At 32.1% G+C, this 16,248-nt stretch overlaps 1 protein-coding gene across 2 annotated transcripts in view; it reads left to right on the forward strand.

Annotated features, from left to right (window-relative positions):
• LOC127727200 (protein O-linked-mannose beta-1,2-N-acetylglucosaminyltransferase 1-like) overlaps positions 1 to 11,432 on the forward strand; it is an 87,893-nt gene extending 76,461 nt beyond the window's left edge. For both annotated transcript variants that reach the window (XM_052234652.1, XM_052234653.1), the window contains one exon: positions 6,417 to 11,432. In XM_052234652.1, the coding sequence (XP_052090612.1) occupies positions 6,417 to 6,528 (112 nt within the window). In that variant the 3' untranslated portion in view covers positions 6,529 to 11,432. The remainder of the gene's footprint in view (positions 1 to 6,416) is intronic.
• The last annotated feature ends 4,816 nt before the right edge of the window (positions 11,433 to 16,248 follow it).

Below are 16,248 nucleotides of genomic sequence, written 5' to 3' on the forward strand. Positions count from 1 at the left end.
TACATTGAGGTCCAAAGTGTCTAAAATTAGACTTTGTTTGATTTCATCAAAAACTGAATTCTGGTGGTTCTATGATATGCTGAATCTAACTGTGCATTCAGATTTTTAATTTTGGGCCCTGTTTCAAATTAGTCCATATTAAGGTCCAAAGGGTCCAAAATTAAACTTTGTTTGAAATCATGGGTTTTTTTTTATATGCTGAATCAAACCATGGAATTAGATTTTGGATATTGGACCATTAAGTAGATTAAATATCCCATTTCAAATTTTTAAGTTCTCTGACCACATTTATTCTGTGTAAGAAATCTATAATGTGTCAAATATTTAATCACTATCCAAATTCAGAGCTGTATCAAGCTTGAATATTGTGTCCATACTTGCCCCAACTGTTCAGAGTTCGAGCTCTGTGGTCTTATCCAGCTGCTCCAGGCGGAGTGCATTTTTTAAATAGAGAAATTATTTACGAACACAAATTTACATTTTGGCCAAAATCACTTATCCCAAGTTATGATGTCTTTCTTAGCATGTTTTATAGAAGTTGGTATGATGATAAAAAATATTGAAAATGAGATCAGAAAAATGTTGAACTAGCTAAAAACATTGGCGAGATCACAGCATGGATGATGATGATGGATGGCTGCTTTATGTCTAGCGGCAAATTAATATGCATATTCAGGACGAGAAAATGTTAATGTAGTATGAATATTAACCCTGCTTTGACACTCCGAGCCAGATTTTTAACGTTCTAGTTCACAAGGTAACAGTCCAAAGGAAGACATGCCACCTTACCTGGACACATTATTCTGACTCCAAGCCGACCAGTTTTTGCTCTTACTCCTTAATGCCCCGTTCAAATACCAATTTTAAAGTCTTTGGTTTGACCTGGCTGGGGTTCAAACCCATGACCTTCCGCATTCAAGGTGAACACGCTACCACGTCACAGCATGGAGGATTGTTGTGTAATATGTTGTTGCAAATTACATATGTACTATGAATTTAATTTTTTTTCCCTTGGGCATGAAAATTTTTATGGTTAAAACATCTTTTTAACTTTATTGTCAACCCTCTTTGCTTAAATTTAGCTATTTTTTTGTACTAAGAAATTTCACCTGAATTTTCATTTCAGTTTGACCTACTTTTGACCTTATTATGCCTTCTTAGAACCATAATGATAAGGTCAATATTTGACCTCATATTAAATCAGTTCAAGTTTTACTATATTATAACTATAATGACATGTCGAGGTACATAAAGAAACAAAGTTTAAAGATTTAAACTGAAAGAACTTTGATCAATGTTCATATTTTATGATACTCATGTGCAAAAAACAAAAAGACATCTAATGGAGGTTAGGATATTGTATCTACATGGTTCCATTTATATCTCACTTGAAACTTTTTGTTGTCTTTTATTAAATGTTTTTGTGAAACTTTCTTTTGATTCTTGGGAGAAGATAGTTTTCCAGGTTTTCTCTTCATTTAAAAGTTTCAGGTTTAATGTATATCATTATGACATTTGAAAAATACATATTTAAAAAGAAATGTAAAAATACTGTACAAAGGCTGTACGATGACCATTAGTTGCCAACTTTTACGTAATTTGAACTCTGGTGGAAAATTGTCTCATTGGCAATCATACAACATCTTATCTTTATAAATACAAACAAAAATCATGGAAGCGTAATACCATTTCATTCAACTGGGGTTTATATGAAGAAATAATGCTATAAATTATACCTGACTACAGTTTGATAACTTCTGTTTTACAGCTGAAAAAAACTACTGCTATAAAGATATAAGAAGATGTGGTAGATTATATATAAAAATATATATTTTCAAGAAAACTTAATAACTATGTCATGAGAAAATGTATTGCTTGAATTATCTTGTGGATACATTTATGACAGGCAATGGAATAATAAAAAATGATTTGCTTCGTCTTACAATGATAAACCTACTTTTCCCATCTATTCCTGATCATATGATAATTCACTAGAGTTTCAAAATTATTGCTATTTAGTTTAGTAGTATCATACACAATAAAGCTTCATATATCAACATGTCAGCCTCTTTGTAATCAAACGGGGAAGATGGCCTCAATATCACTTTTTAAATGGCAGATTTTGCATTGAAGTATTTTATACATGGAATAAATATCACAGTGTACTTCAAAGTTTAAAAATAAACTAGTTAGATCAGTTTATTTGACCTCTAGATAAGTCCTCTGGTATGATAATGTGTTGAGATCAGTTTATTTGACCTCTAGATAAGTCCTCTGGTATGATAATGTGTTGAGATCAGTTTATCTGACCTCTAGATAAGTCCTCTGGTATGATAATGTGTTGAGATCACTTTATCTTACCTCTAGATAAGTCCTCTGGTATGGTAATGTGTTGAGATCAGTTTATTTGACCTCTAGATAAGTCTTCTGGTATGATAATGTGTTGAGATCAGTTTATTTGACCTCTAGATCAGTTCTCTGGTATGATAATGTGTTGAGATCAGTTTATCTGACCTCTAGATAAGTCCTCTGGTATGATAATGTGTTGAGATCAGTTTATTTGACCTCTAGATAAGTCCTGTTGAGATCAGTTTATCTGACCTCTAGATAAGTCCTCTGGTATGATAATGTGTTGAGATCAGTTTATCTGACCTCTAGATAAGTCCTCTGGTATGATAATGTGTTGAGATCAGTTTATCTGACCTCTAGATAAGTCCTCTGGTATGATAATGTGTTGAGATCAGTTTATCTGACCTCTAGATAAGTCCTCTGGTATGATAATGTGTTGAGATCAGTTTATTTGACCTCTAGATAAGTCCTCTGGTATGATAATGTGTTGAGATCAGTTTATCTGACCTCTAGGTAAGTCCTCTGGTATGATAATGTGTTGAGATCAGTTTATTTGACCTCTAGATAAGTCCTGTTGAGATCAGTTTATCTGACCTCTAGATAAGTCCTCTGGTATGATAATGTGTTGAGATCAGTTTATTTGACCTCTAGATAAGTTCTCTGGTATGATAATGTGTTGAGATCAGTTTATCTGACCTCTAGATAAGTCCTCTGGTATGATAATGTGTTGAGATCAGTTTATTTGAACTCTAGATAAGTCCTGTTGAGATCAGTTTATCTGACCTCTAGATAAGTCCTCTGGTATGATAATGTGTTGAGATCAGTTTATTTGACCTCTAGATAAGTCCTCTGGTATGATAATGTGTTGAGATCAGTTTATCTGACCTCTAGATAAGTCCTCTGGTATGATAATGTGTTGAGATCAGTTTATTTGACCTCTATATAAGTCCTCTGGTATGGTAATGTGTTGAGATCAGTTTATCTGACCTCTAGGCAAGTCTGGTGGTATGATAATGTGTTGAAATCAGTTTATTTGACCTCTAGATAAGTCCTGTTGAGATCAGTTTATCTGACCTCTAGATAAGTCCTCTGGTATGATAATGTGTTGAGATCATTTTCATATAAAGTATATACACAATATATTATTGACAAAATAGGTCTTAGGTCGGTGGTCAAAAATGGCTTTAATTAGTTTTCACAATAGGTTCATGTCAGTCCAATATTGCTAAAACCATGGAAGTATTATATTGTCAATATAATGCTTCCATGATTATATCAAAAAATAATTTTATTTACCCAGTAAATATGTAGGTGTGAATCTTGTTGTTTTCATTCATGTAGATATGACATTGTATGTTTATAGAGTATGGATTGGGTAGAAACTTTTGATTTGATCAGCAGCATACATATATCAAACTGTGTTTTCTGAATATCAAAGAATTTTTATAATAATTGACCACACAGTCAACCAAGATGTATGTATGAAATCTATAATCATGATAATGCAGATTTACTTTTGAGATTTGGAGATATCTTAATAATGGTCTTTTAAGTATGCCGAGCTTGGTATATATTACAGTAGACTCCGGCAAATCCAATACTCAAAATGTCAGCGAAAAATATCCCATTATTGTTCCTTATATTAAGAAAAAACTAAGATTGTAATTGTGTAACTTCCAGATTCATTTCCTGTAATAAAAAAACAATGAAAATATCCGATTGTGCATGGTTTTAACAGAATTTTCATGAATATTTCTATCCGATTTTGGCCATATATTCCTTTAGCAGATATTCGATTAGGTGCAGTGTACTGTACCACAATTTTGAGTTTGGGAAGAATACTGTCAATACTCAGTTATGATTATAGCAGAAAGTTCAGAATTAAAGTTGCAGATAATGTGCCTGCTAGTTATGAATTGTCATATGTAATTATCCACACAGTTTTAGGATACTTATTTATTCAGTTTTATGTATTTTTTAAAGTCTTCAATTGGCCTGAAATGATAAACCCAAGCAGTTAAGTAAGCACCTGCCAGTCAGTCAAATTGAGCTGAAAGTGGCAGAACAGAGAAAACTATTGACTTCACAAGAAACTAATATTTTATCAAAATTAGCACTAGAAGAATTCTAATGAAAAATAGATCTTTGTTGTGTATATGTACTTTTGATTTTTTTTCAGTAAAAGAAGTTGTTTATGTAAAAAAAAACAAAAAACTTTTTGCATTTCTATCAGATTTCGTTAGAGGATTAACATCACTAATGGAAGACATTGTATGCTCTCTTGGATCTAAATAATGATAAAAAGTCGTTAATACATTGTATGTGAAATGTCATTCTTCAGGAAGACTATATTCATTAACACCTCATTTGATCCAATTAGCAGTGATAAATCCTTGTGTTCAATACCTATGCCATTTGTAATTAAATCAATTGTTAATCCACTAAGATTTTAGTCAAGACTGCAAGACACAGCATCTTCTTACATGGACTTAACTCTGATTGGTTAATTTGAACAGGTGCCCTTTAAATGAGTTCATTATCACTCCAGGAGTGGAAAATATTCTTCATTAAGTTCAATGATGAATATATCATGAACAGAAGTTTCAATGGGGAGGTATTGTTTAGAAAACCGATACCAAGAGAGATCTGCGTCAATACCGGAAAAGTCAATGTCTTTTTCCATCAACAATGTTTTTGTATGAAAAAATAATTTTGTCTTCATGTGGGATTTTCTTTTTGATTTAATGGATAAATTGTATCATCAAAAGATTGAATGATTTTTGACAGTGAACATCTGTGGTGAGAAGCTTACTTTTGTTGTGAGATCAGATTAACACTGTCAGTTTGTTGGAGGCGTTGAGTATTATAAACACTGCTGCTTTTGAAAAATAGTGTGTAATTAATGTTTTCTTAAAACTTTAGGTCTGTAAAGCTTTGTTAATTTCATAAGAATTTTCATTTAACTTCAATTTTTTTCAAATTGTACAAATGTTCCTATTATATCGTGCTGATTAAATACATGGCACCACAGACACCACATGTTGACATTAAACCTTGATAGCACAACTCTACTGTGTGGCATTCACATCAAAGGAAAACTACAACCAATGATCTATAAGTCAGATATAAGGACTTACTCAAATTACAACAATTCCACCAAATAGTTCATTCTTTCATGTTGGATATTAAAACTAAAATTCCGATAAATTGGTAATTATATCTGATGTTATCAAGTTATTTGTCCACTGTTATCTTAATCTGAAATTCCAAAATTTTTCATGTGATGCTGTATCTGTATGAGCAGATGAGTATGAAATAAGGAGATGTGGTATGATTGCCAATAAGACAACTATCCAACAGTCCTAATAATGTGGATTATAGGTCACCCTACGGCCTTCAACAATGAGCCAAACCCATACTGTATAGTCAGCTATAAAAGGCCCTTGCATGCCTTGCGATCATAAAAGTTTCGAGCACAATTATACTCAGACTCAGAAATCAACCAATGAAAATACTGGATTTGATGTTTCAAGTACAAATTTTGTACTCCGAGTACTGAGGTAAGTTTTATGACCGAGGGCTCATAACACAATGCAAAACAATTCAAAAGAAAAAAACAACAAAATGGTTAAAAACAGATATAACAGACAGAAACCAACAACAACCACTAAATTACAGGCTCCTGACTTCAGACAGGCACTTACAGACAGAAACCAACAACAACCACTGAATTATAGGCTCCTGACTTCAGACAGGCACTTACAGACAGAAACCAACAACAACCACTGAATTACAGGCTCCTGACTTCAGACAGGCACTTACAGACAGAAACCAACAACAACCACTGAATTACAGGCTCCTGACTTCAGACAGGCACTTACAGACAGAAACCAACAACAACCACTGAATTACAGGCTCGAGGAATATTTTCATTTCCTTTAGCAAACTATTTCCCCATGCATTGCAAAGTAACCAGTATATATCTGTATTAATCTCTATCCCAGTTTTAATTGTGTATAATTAACTGTAGGTAAAATGTAACCATTGTATTTTCTTTCCATTTACAGGTTCTATTATGATGACAGAAATGTTCTTTTAGTTGGATCTTCATCCAAGTTTTACAAATACAAACTAGAAACTAGATATTTACTGACTGTTGATAATGTTGGGAAGAGCTGAGACAGGCCAAATAGAGATACAAGTAGTTGATACAACGAACAAGTAATACTGTCATACAATTTCTCCTGCTTGCTTTATACAAAAAAAGAGAAGGAATTTACCTTAACTTATCTGATGCCAATATATTATGTCAACTACTATTGTCTGAACCTTATTATTTTTATTTCCAGTTGGTGTATTCAATTTAAAATGAAAATTGCATTTCAGGTAGACAGTGTAGGTTTGAATGACGTACCTGACATGTCATCATAAGGTGATGAAGTTTACCTTTGTGATAGTGATTCTTGTAAGTTATGTTAATTGCCAACTGAGAAGCAAATTTAATATCAACAAAAACATGTTTTAAAAACAGCTTCTAATCAAGATTCAATTGAGAGAACTGTTGAGTTGCAAAAATATGAATAATGATGGTCTATTTTTTAAAAGGATCATTATTAGAATTATGTGAACACAATACCCACTGCATAAAGTGAAACAGTGTTGAATAACTATATATTGTTACTTGTCAAACTACACATACTCAAAACTCAGTTGGGGTACTATTATACCCTGTTTACACTAGGCCATTGTCAACAGGGCATTCAAGCTTTTATTTTAATTGATATCGTTTGTATTTCTTCAGTTTTATTATGTTGAATATTGATTTATTTGTTTATTATTAGTGCAATACTGCTGGTAACTGACAAAAATGTTGATTACTTAGTAATGATACTATAGTAGTATATGTGTTACTATGCATTGAAATGTTTGAATATCATATACAAATAAAACTCATATAAGTTCATAACATTCCAAAAAATATTTGATGTTTAATACTGGACTGTAATTGTTTTATGTTCATAAACTTAGTTTGTCAAACAAATTTCAGTTGTAACGAAACTTTGTCATGCTAATAAATCAATTACTGGCTTTACATTTACCTCCACCTTTTGCCACAGTGAATATGATAAAATAAATCCTCATACCACCCCCCTCTAAAGTAATTAATTGGAAAATAATAATAATGTATACTATTAAGTGTTAAATATTGTAGAATAGACAACTTTCGAGTTCGATGCATTTCCGTCAAAAACTCTGGTTTTAGTGAACATTATTTGTGCGTTTAAGGGCATCGTCACTTCCGTTCCAATGTTGAGCGAGTGGTTGGAAAACTATAATGCTAAATTGCACGAATTCGGCAAATTAAATTCTCATAATTGACAATCAGCACTGCTGTCATTAGGGAATTGTGATTAAGTACTTACAAAACAAACATTATTTCTAGTTTATCCTGCACAATGACGATCACTAAGACACTTGATGAACGTTAATAGTGCAGGGATACAGGCAATCCCCTCTATCTGGTAAATGACGTCATAAAGGCGCGCATAATTGACGAGTTTTTTCCGGTGAAGGATGAACAATCCCCTCTATCTGGTAAATGACGTCATAAAGGCGCGCATAATTGACGAGTTTTTTCCGGTGAAGGATGAACTCGAAAGTGGTCTATTGTTAGAGTGCTTACACATTGTGTATTTTGTTAGAGAATGTACTGACACATTGTGTATTCTGTTAGAGAATGTACTGACACATAATGTATTCTGTTAGAGTATGTACTGACACATTGTGTATTCTGTTAGAGTATGTACTGACACATTGTGAATTCTGTTAGAGTATGTACTGACACATTGTGTATTCTGTTAAGAGTATGTACTGACACATTGTGTATTCTGTTAGAGTATGTACTGACACATTGTGTATTCTGTTAGAGTATGTACTGACACATTGTGTATTCTGTAAGAGTATGTTCTGACACATTGTGAATTCTGTTAAAGTATGTACTGACACATTGTGTATTCAGCTTCTGTATGAACATAGTATTTGTCATTGAGTGAATGCTGTTTAGATGTAAGTATAGTTAGAGGCATCTAAAATGTTATTTTAATGGCTAACTATGAATGCAGTTGTGTATATAGATTTATCCCTGTCTGTTGGTACAAATGTATTTAAATTGACATTTTGATAGGTTATGTGTTTATGTCCAAGTTTGTTTTACCTTTGATGGCATTTAAATGATATTAATCTCTGTAATAGTCTTTTGCTTTTAAGTTTCATGCTTCATCAATGCAGTTCCTTTTACAGTACAATACATTTCTGAAACAATTTGACAACTGTGACCTACATTTCATACTAGAATTTCTATGTTGCAAGTGCACCCTACAAAATGATATAACACAGTTCAATATCTTTTGAAACATTATGTCATATATTTGGGGGTTAAATGTCATATGTTTTAATTGCTCCAAACTTGGGCTGCCTTCTCAGAAACTCTTGGTGAAGTTTTGAATGATATATATTTCACTGCAGAAGATTTTCCAATACATCAACATGACCTACATTTGACTAGCTCATGTAAAGTTTTACAATTTGGTCCAAGAATTACTGTTTTACATATAGTTTTATTAAGGCAGAGTATTTGCCAAATGATATACCTTATAAATTATTGCTGCACAAATATAGAGAAACGGTCTCCTTTTATTCATGAGAAATGTCACTTTTCTTTTCTTTTATATAAATTCAAACCTATGTTCAAAATAAACAGCAATTACAGGTGCATTTATACTGCTTACAGTACTAGCACACCTAAAAGAAATATGATCAAGGTTAAATATTGAGATTTAACTGCAATTTATTAAAATTGTTTTTGTAACTAAGGATTTTATTAGCATTAATCTTTTTGTTCTAGCATTCATGTCATAAGGGGAAAATTTAATATGCAATTAAACAAAGTATGTTAGTCTTTATGCATAACAAATTTTGCTGTAAGTATCTTAGAATAAGATTTAAAGATAATGAAAAGTCTTCACAAATTCCATATAGTCAAGATTGTGCAAAGTGTCATGTACACATTGTGATAATGAAAATATTGATTGTAAGAAAAAAGGGGCGTTTCGATACCAAGGGAAGAATCAAAATTAAAGAGTCGAAGAATAACAAATCATGCCAAAATATGAAAAATAACGAAAAGACAAACAACTGTCTACAAACCATTACATAAAAAGATGAAGACTGAGCAACACAAGCATTTATTTTTATGATATGCTGTAAATTCTGAAATTTTTGTGTTTTTAATTTTGTAAAACTTCTGTTGCAAAAATATAAACTTGCATTTAAATTTTTATAGCAGTGTTTGTATGAATCATTTCCCATAATGGCAATAATAAATGATTGCACACATTTTTGAATTTACAGTTTTGGTAATGTGTGAAGGCAGTTTTCACTATGTATATGTAAAGCTCTGTTAACATTTATATATTTCAGTATGAACAAAAAGTCATGAACAAAATATGAAATCCAATTATTTGATGGATCATTAAATATACTGATTCTCAATATTGATATTATTGTGCAATATATTATAGCTTTAAAGTGAACCCGTCTCTTATAATATGAATCACTGTTTTGCTTCTGTCATTATTTGTTTCTTTAGCCGTTTGTAAAATATATCAGAAGATGAAAAAAGAATTTGGACCAATGTGTTTAGATTGTTTGCTTACAGAATTATTTCTGATCTTAAATTATTATGATCATTATTGTATTTTGTTTACTTTCTGTCAAATATATACGGAAAACACAATGTGGGCTACCTTTTATCAACCACTGGTTGGATTATTGGTATTTGTTTCATATCTGATTTACATATTTTGTATTTATTATTGTAATGTTTCATGAAGTCTGGAACTTTAAACAACTGTCATACAAGTTGGAGGTTTAGATAGCTATAAAACCAGGTTTAACTCATCATTTTCTTCGGGAAATGCTTTTACCAAGTCAGTAATTTGACAGTTGTAGTCCACTAGTTCTAATAATTAATAATGTTTGATTTTGTCAGTTTTTATGGACTTCCCCTTTTGGAATTTACCTTGGAAAAATATGAAGAAAATAATTTGTAAACTTTTTTTTTAGAACAAAAACTACTTCTTTGATGGGAGAACTTATTTAAATGATTTTTTTCAAATAATGATTCAAGATTTAATTCAAGAGCAAACATGAAACCAAATATAAAAGGCATATTGCATTAAAAGCAACTCTATTTAGAAATATCATTGCGAGAATTTTATATGATTAGAAGACATTGTGTATTTGGGCCAAAATTTGAAAACAGAACCTATTAATAAAACACACATGAGTGAATTGAACTCAGTTCTTTTTAAAACTTTTCGCAGTTCTCTTTTCATTGGTTATACTTTTAGCTTAGTTATAGTTTTCTTTTTTCCTATATATATAAAGAAAGATAGATAGATATGCTACTCTCATATTTGTTTTTGTTGAGATAATTTCCAATTTTTAGGTTTTTTATCATTTAAATTCTATTATAGCTGTTTAAATCTTATAATGCTATAACTGTGTAATGTCTTATTATATAGTGAAAGATGTCCATGGAATATATACACAAAAAATATAAACATTCTGTGTCAACTTATACATGTATAAAATGATTTTTGGATGCAACCTCAATTAGACAACGATCTGACAACACAGACCTCAGAGACTTATCCATGTTTCTGAACACTTTTCACATTTTATCATACAAACTTTTTGTTGGCCAAAATATTAATCTTATAAAAGTATTTGAAATATGGAATATCAACGAATTTTAGATTGCTTATGCTTAAGGAAATGCCAAACAATGCCATAAGTATAATGGTTTATTTACATAAATTTGCATAATTACCTAAAGAACAAAATTCCTTAAAAAAACTCAAATACAAAATGATGTCTACTGGGGAGAGGCAATAAATGAATATTTTAATTATTTGTAGTCGTGCAGGTAATGAGCAAGTATATATGTTGATGTATTTGTTAATTTATTCAATAGTTTTATACTGTTATCATATGTAATTACAATAAACATATTTAATAAATCCTTGTTTCTGTTAAATATTTACATCTTTGCACAAAATATACTTTCAAGTGTAAACTTATTAAAACAATCATTCCCTGAATGTAATTGTAATATTTGCCACTGGACATTAAACATGCAAAAACCAACCTATCTAATGATATCTCTTGGTTTGTAACATTTCAAAGACAGAAATAACTTGACTGATATAAGCAACAAATAATTATCCACTGACTTTAAAAAATGGAAGCTATGTATTGTAAACTGTATTTAAGAAAGATTTGTTGGAAAAAAATGAAAACAACACGTTATTAATTTGATGCATCTGAAGCACTTTTCTGGATTTACCTTCATCAGGAAGGCTCACTGCCTAATATTTGAAAGCCAAGGATGTGTGAGAACCGAAACAATTGAAGAGCTACATAACCAAAAAAGGACATAAAAAAATAGCCAAATCCATCTAAGTCAACTTTGCCTGAGGGAGTTGAAACCTTAGTTCTTTATAATTTCAAAATTTATAAACAGACAAATTTAGAACGGTTTGTTATAAATCATGTCAGTACCGAAGTACTGACTTCTGAGCTGATGATACCCTTGGGAATTGTTGAAAAAGAACCTATTTCAAGGCACTGGTGCACTAGACTATTAACTATACACTTATAAAATGTGTGACATCTTATTATTCCCCTGCTTTCAGAATTATGATATATAGTTATTTTTTTGTTTTGTCTGCATAGTATCCACATCTTATTAATATACGGTGTAGGACCCTCCCTACGTTCAATCATGCTCTAGTAACTTCAAAATAAAAAAAGGTTTTCTGTTCAGTGACATTTATAAGAAATTTTTTATGATCGACCATATATAAATATGGTTTGCTGTTTGTTGCATGAATTTAGACAACAGTAGTTAACTGATGTTTAAATTTTATAAATCGATTAATAAAACAAATGAAGGTAGCAAACAAAAACTGAGGGAATCGCATCAACTAAAAAAGGAACAAGAATGGGAGCATTGGCAGGGTATTAAAGCGTCTGATTAACACACCATGCAAATACACGCTTAGTCAAAATGTCACAATTAGTAATAGGACACTATCAGTAGAATTACAGATTATTAGAAGACTATTCTGGTATCTATAAAGATCTTAATACAGCAAAAACATGTCACTGATGAGTTAAGACAGAGACTTATCATTTTTGTCAACCAATATGTGATGGTGACTGTAAATTTTAGTTATGTCTAAATGATTTTTGAATTTTACATTGTTCAATGTTAAGTTTCTTATTACATGTAGATGTAGTACGAAGAAAAATATGCATTAGGAGCCTGTTGTTCAGTGGTTGTCGTTTGTTGATGTGGTTCATAAGTGTTTCTCTTTTTTCATTTTTTATATAGATTAAGACTGTTGGTTTTCCTGTTTGAATTGTTTTACACTAGTCAATTTGGGGCCCTTTATAGCTTGCTGTTCAGTGTGAGCCAAAGCTCCGTGTTGAAGGCCGTACTTTGACCTATAATTGTTAACTTTTTATACATACTGACTTGGATAGAGAGTTGTCTCATTGGCACTCATACCACATCTTCTTATTTATGTTAAATGCCATATGCATATGGAATCTTTTTGTGTCTACCAACTTAGGTTTCAGGGGAGAATATCACTAGTATATGAGGCTCCACACTTTTTTTGGTTTTATTTGAAATTGTTAGCCAGACATAATAATGGACAGTCGGTCTCGCTGTAGCATAATTTAGAACTTAAACTGCACAGCTGGTCTTTCTGTAACATGAATTAGACCTTATCCTGGACAGCTGATCTTTCTGTGACAAGAATCAGACTTTATACTGGACAGCTGATCTTTATGTAACATGAATCAGATCTTGTACTGGACAGCTGATCTTTCTGTAACATGAATCGGATCTCATAATGGATAGCTGATCTTTCTGTTACATGAATCAGATCTTGTACTGGACAGATGGTCTTTCTGTAACACGAATCAGGTCTTGTACTGGACAGCTGATCTTTCTGTAACACAAATCAGATCTTGTATTGGACAGCTGATCTTTCTGTAACACAAATCAGATCTTATACTGGTCAGCTGATCTTTCTGTAACATGAATCAATCCTTATACTGAACAGCTGATCTTTCTGTAACATGAATCAGATCTTACACTGGACAGATGGTCTTTCTGTGACATCAATCAGATCTTATACTGGACAGATGGTCTTTATGTAACATGAATCAGATCTTATACTGGACAGATGGTCTTTTTGTAACATGAATCAGATCTTATACTGGACAGATATTCGTTCTGTAACATGAATCAGTTCTTGTACTGGACAGATGGTCTTTCTGTTATATGAATCAGATCTTATACTGGACAGATGGTCTTTCTGTAACGAATCAGATCTTATACTGGATAGATGGTCTTTCTGTAACATGCATCAGATCTTATACTGGACAGATGGTCGTTCTGTAACATGAATCAGTTCTTGTACTGGACAGATGGTCTTTCTGTAACATGAATCAGATCTTATACTGGACAGATGGTCTTTCTGTAACATGAATCAGATCTTATACTGGACAGATGGTCTTTTTGTAACATGAATCAGATCTTATACTGGACAGATGGTCTTTCTGTAACATGAATCAGTTCTTGTACTGGACAGATGGTCTTTCTGTAACATGAATCAGATCTTATACTGGACAGATGGTCTTTCTGTAACATGAATCAGATCTTATACTGGACAGATGGTCTTTCTGTAACATGAATCAGATCTTATACTGGACAGATGATCTTTCTGTAACATAAATCAGATCTTATACTGGACAGATGGTCTTTCTGTAACATGAATCAGATCTTATACATGACAGCTGATCTTTCTGTAACATGAATCAGGTCTTATACTGGACAGATGGTCTTTTTGTAACATGAATCAGATCTTATACTGGACAGATATTCGTTCTGTAACATGAATCAGTTCTTGTACTGGACAGATGGTCTTTCTGTAATATGAATCAGATCTTATACTGGACAGATGGTCTTTCTGTAACATGAATCAGATCTTATACTGGACAGATGGTCTTTCTGTAACATAAATCAGATCTTATACTGGACAGATATTCGTTCTGTAGCATGAATCAGTCGTTGTACTGGACAGCTGATCTTTCTGTAACATAAATCAGATCTTATACTGGACAGATGGTCTTTCTGTAACATGAATCAAATCTTGTACTGGAAGATGGTCTTTCTGTAACACGAATCAGATCTTGTACTGGACAGATGGTCTTTCTGTAACACGAATCAGGTCTTGCACTGGACAGCTGATCTTTCTGTAACACGAATCAGATCTTGTACTGGACATTGGATCTTTCTGTAACATGAATCAATTCTTATACTGGACAGATAATCTTTCTGTAACATGAATCAGTCCTTGTACTGGACAGCTGATCTTTCTGTAACATGAATCATATCTTATACTGGACAGCTGGTCTTTCTGTAACATGAATCAGATCTTGTAATGGACAGCTGATCTTTCTGTAACATGAATCAGATCGTATACTGGACAGCTGATCTTTCTGATCTTTCTGCCACATATTGTTCCTTGGGCAAAATAGCAAATAAAGAACTTGATTAACAACCTTAAAACCTCACCCTGTGTACAAAGTGCAAATCGAGAACTTGCTTCATGAACTAGGGGGCTACAACAGTTTTTTTTTTATTTTCAGGTGTCGGCGTTGATTTGCAAGTTTCTTGTTTAAAAAAATCAGATATTTATGCCTGTATAGGAATATAATGCAAAATTTCGCTAATATAAGAAACAGAAAAAAGAAACCCGTTACCGCAGGTTAAAGAAATCAATCGTGTGTCCGATTCGCACTATATATTTGTAGTGATCGGGTTTTTTTTACTGAAACCGAAGTAGTCTCTTGAAATTAGACAAATGAGGTGCTAGATTTAATCATATGTTTGTTAAATAAGTTTTTAGATAGTTTGTCATTGTTTTATATAAATTTTGATTGAAAACAAGGGAGAGTTATTATTAAAGGTATTTTTACTACATGTATATATAACATCAACATACAAATTAAATTTGTATCTTTCCAATGTATTTATGAACAGTTTTAGTTTAGGTCTCAAAAGTAAAATTGATTGAATACAATACTTATACATTAAGCACCCGCTGAGTCAAGGTCAATGTCAGTGAACAAGGAAGGAAAGAAGGGGACCTTCGTCATACGGGGAAATTATGAATACATTTTTTCCATGAATAGTAGGTGAATACGTCTGACCGATTTTTTTTTATCTCCGAATATTACATGGCGATGAATTTAGATATTTTAACTATATAAATTCATTTTTACAAATAAAAGATATAATATTTGGATCATAATTCTCTTCAAAATCATTGAAATAATATAAGAGGGGAAAATTCCGATAAACAACAAAAGAATTTAAATTGCTTACACGCCTGTTATGTCATTCATTATATTTGAAATAAAATCGACTGCGGTGCACTCGATATGGTTGAACCTTTTTCTGCAACGTGAGCCTGTCTTCAAGCTTCGTGTGCTTTTCATTTGTTTCTCTCATTTAACTAGTAAGAAATAAAACCCCAGAAGTAATATGGAAGCAATAGGAGGACTACATTTTAAAATATATATAAAACTTGCCATTATTAGCTGCTGTAGCCACGCCTGGTAAACCATCTAATCTCAACCAAATGGTTAAGCGAAAAAAAAGTTTACTAGCACTTTCTGTTGAGCTTTTCTGGTATAAAATATCAAAAATATAGATAGGGAAGGTCGACTTTTCGTCAATTCATTGTTAATCTGTGA

The sequence above is a fragment of the Mytilus californianus genome, unplaced genomic scaffold (assembly GCF_021869535.1).
Source record: "Mytilus californianus isolate M0D057914Y unplaced genomic scaffold, xbMytCali1.0.p SCAF_19, whole genome shotgun sequence".
Lineage (NCBI taxonomy): Eukaryota > Metazoa > Mollusca > Bivalvia > Mytilida > Mytilidae > Mytilus > Mytilus californianus.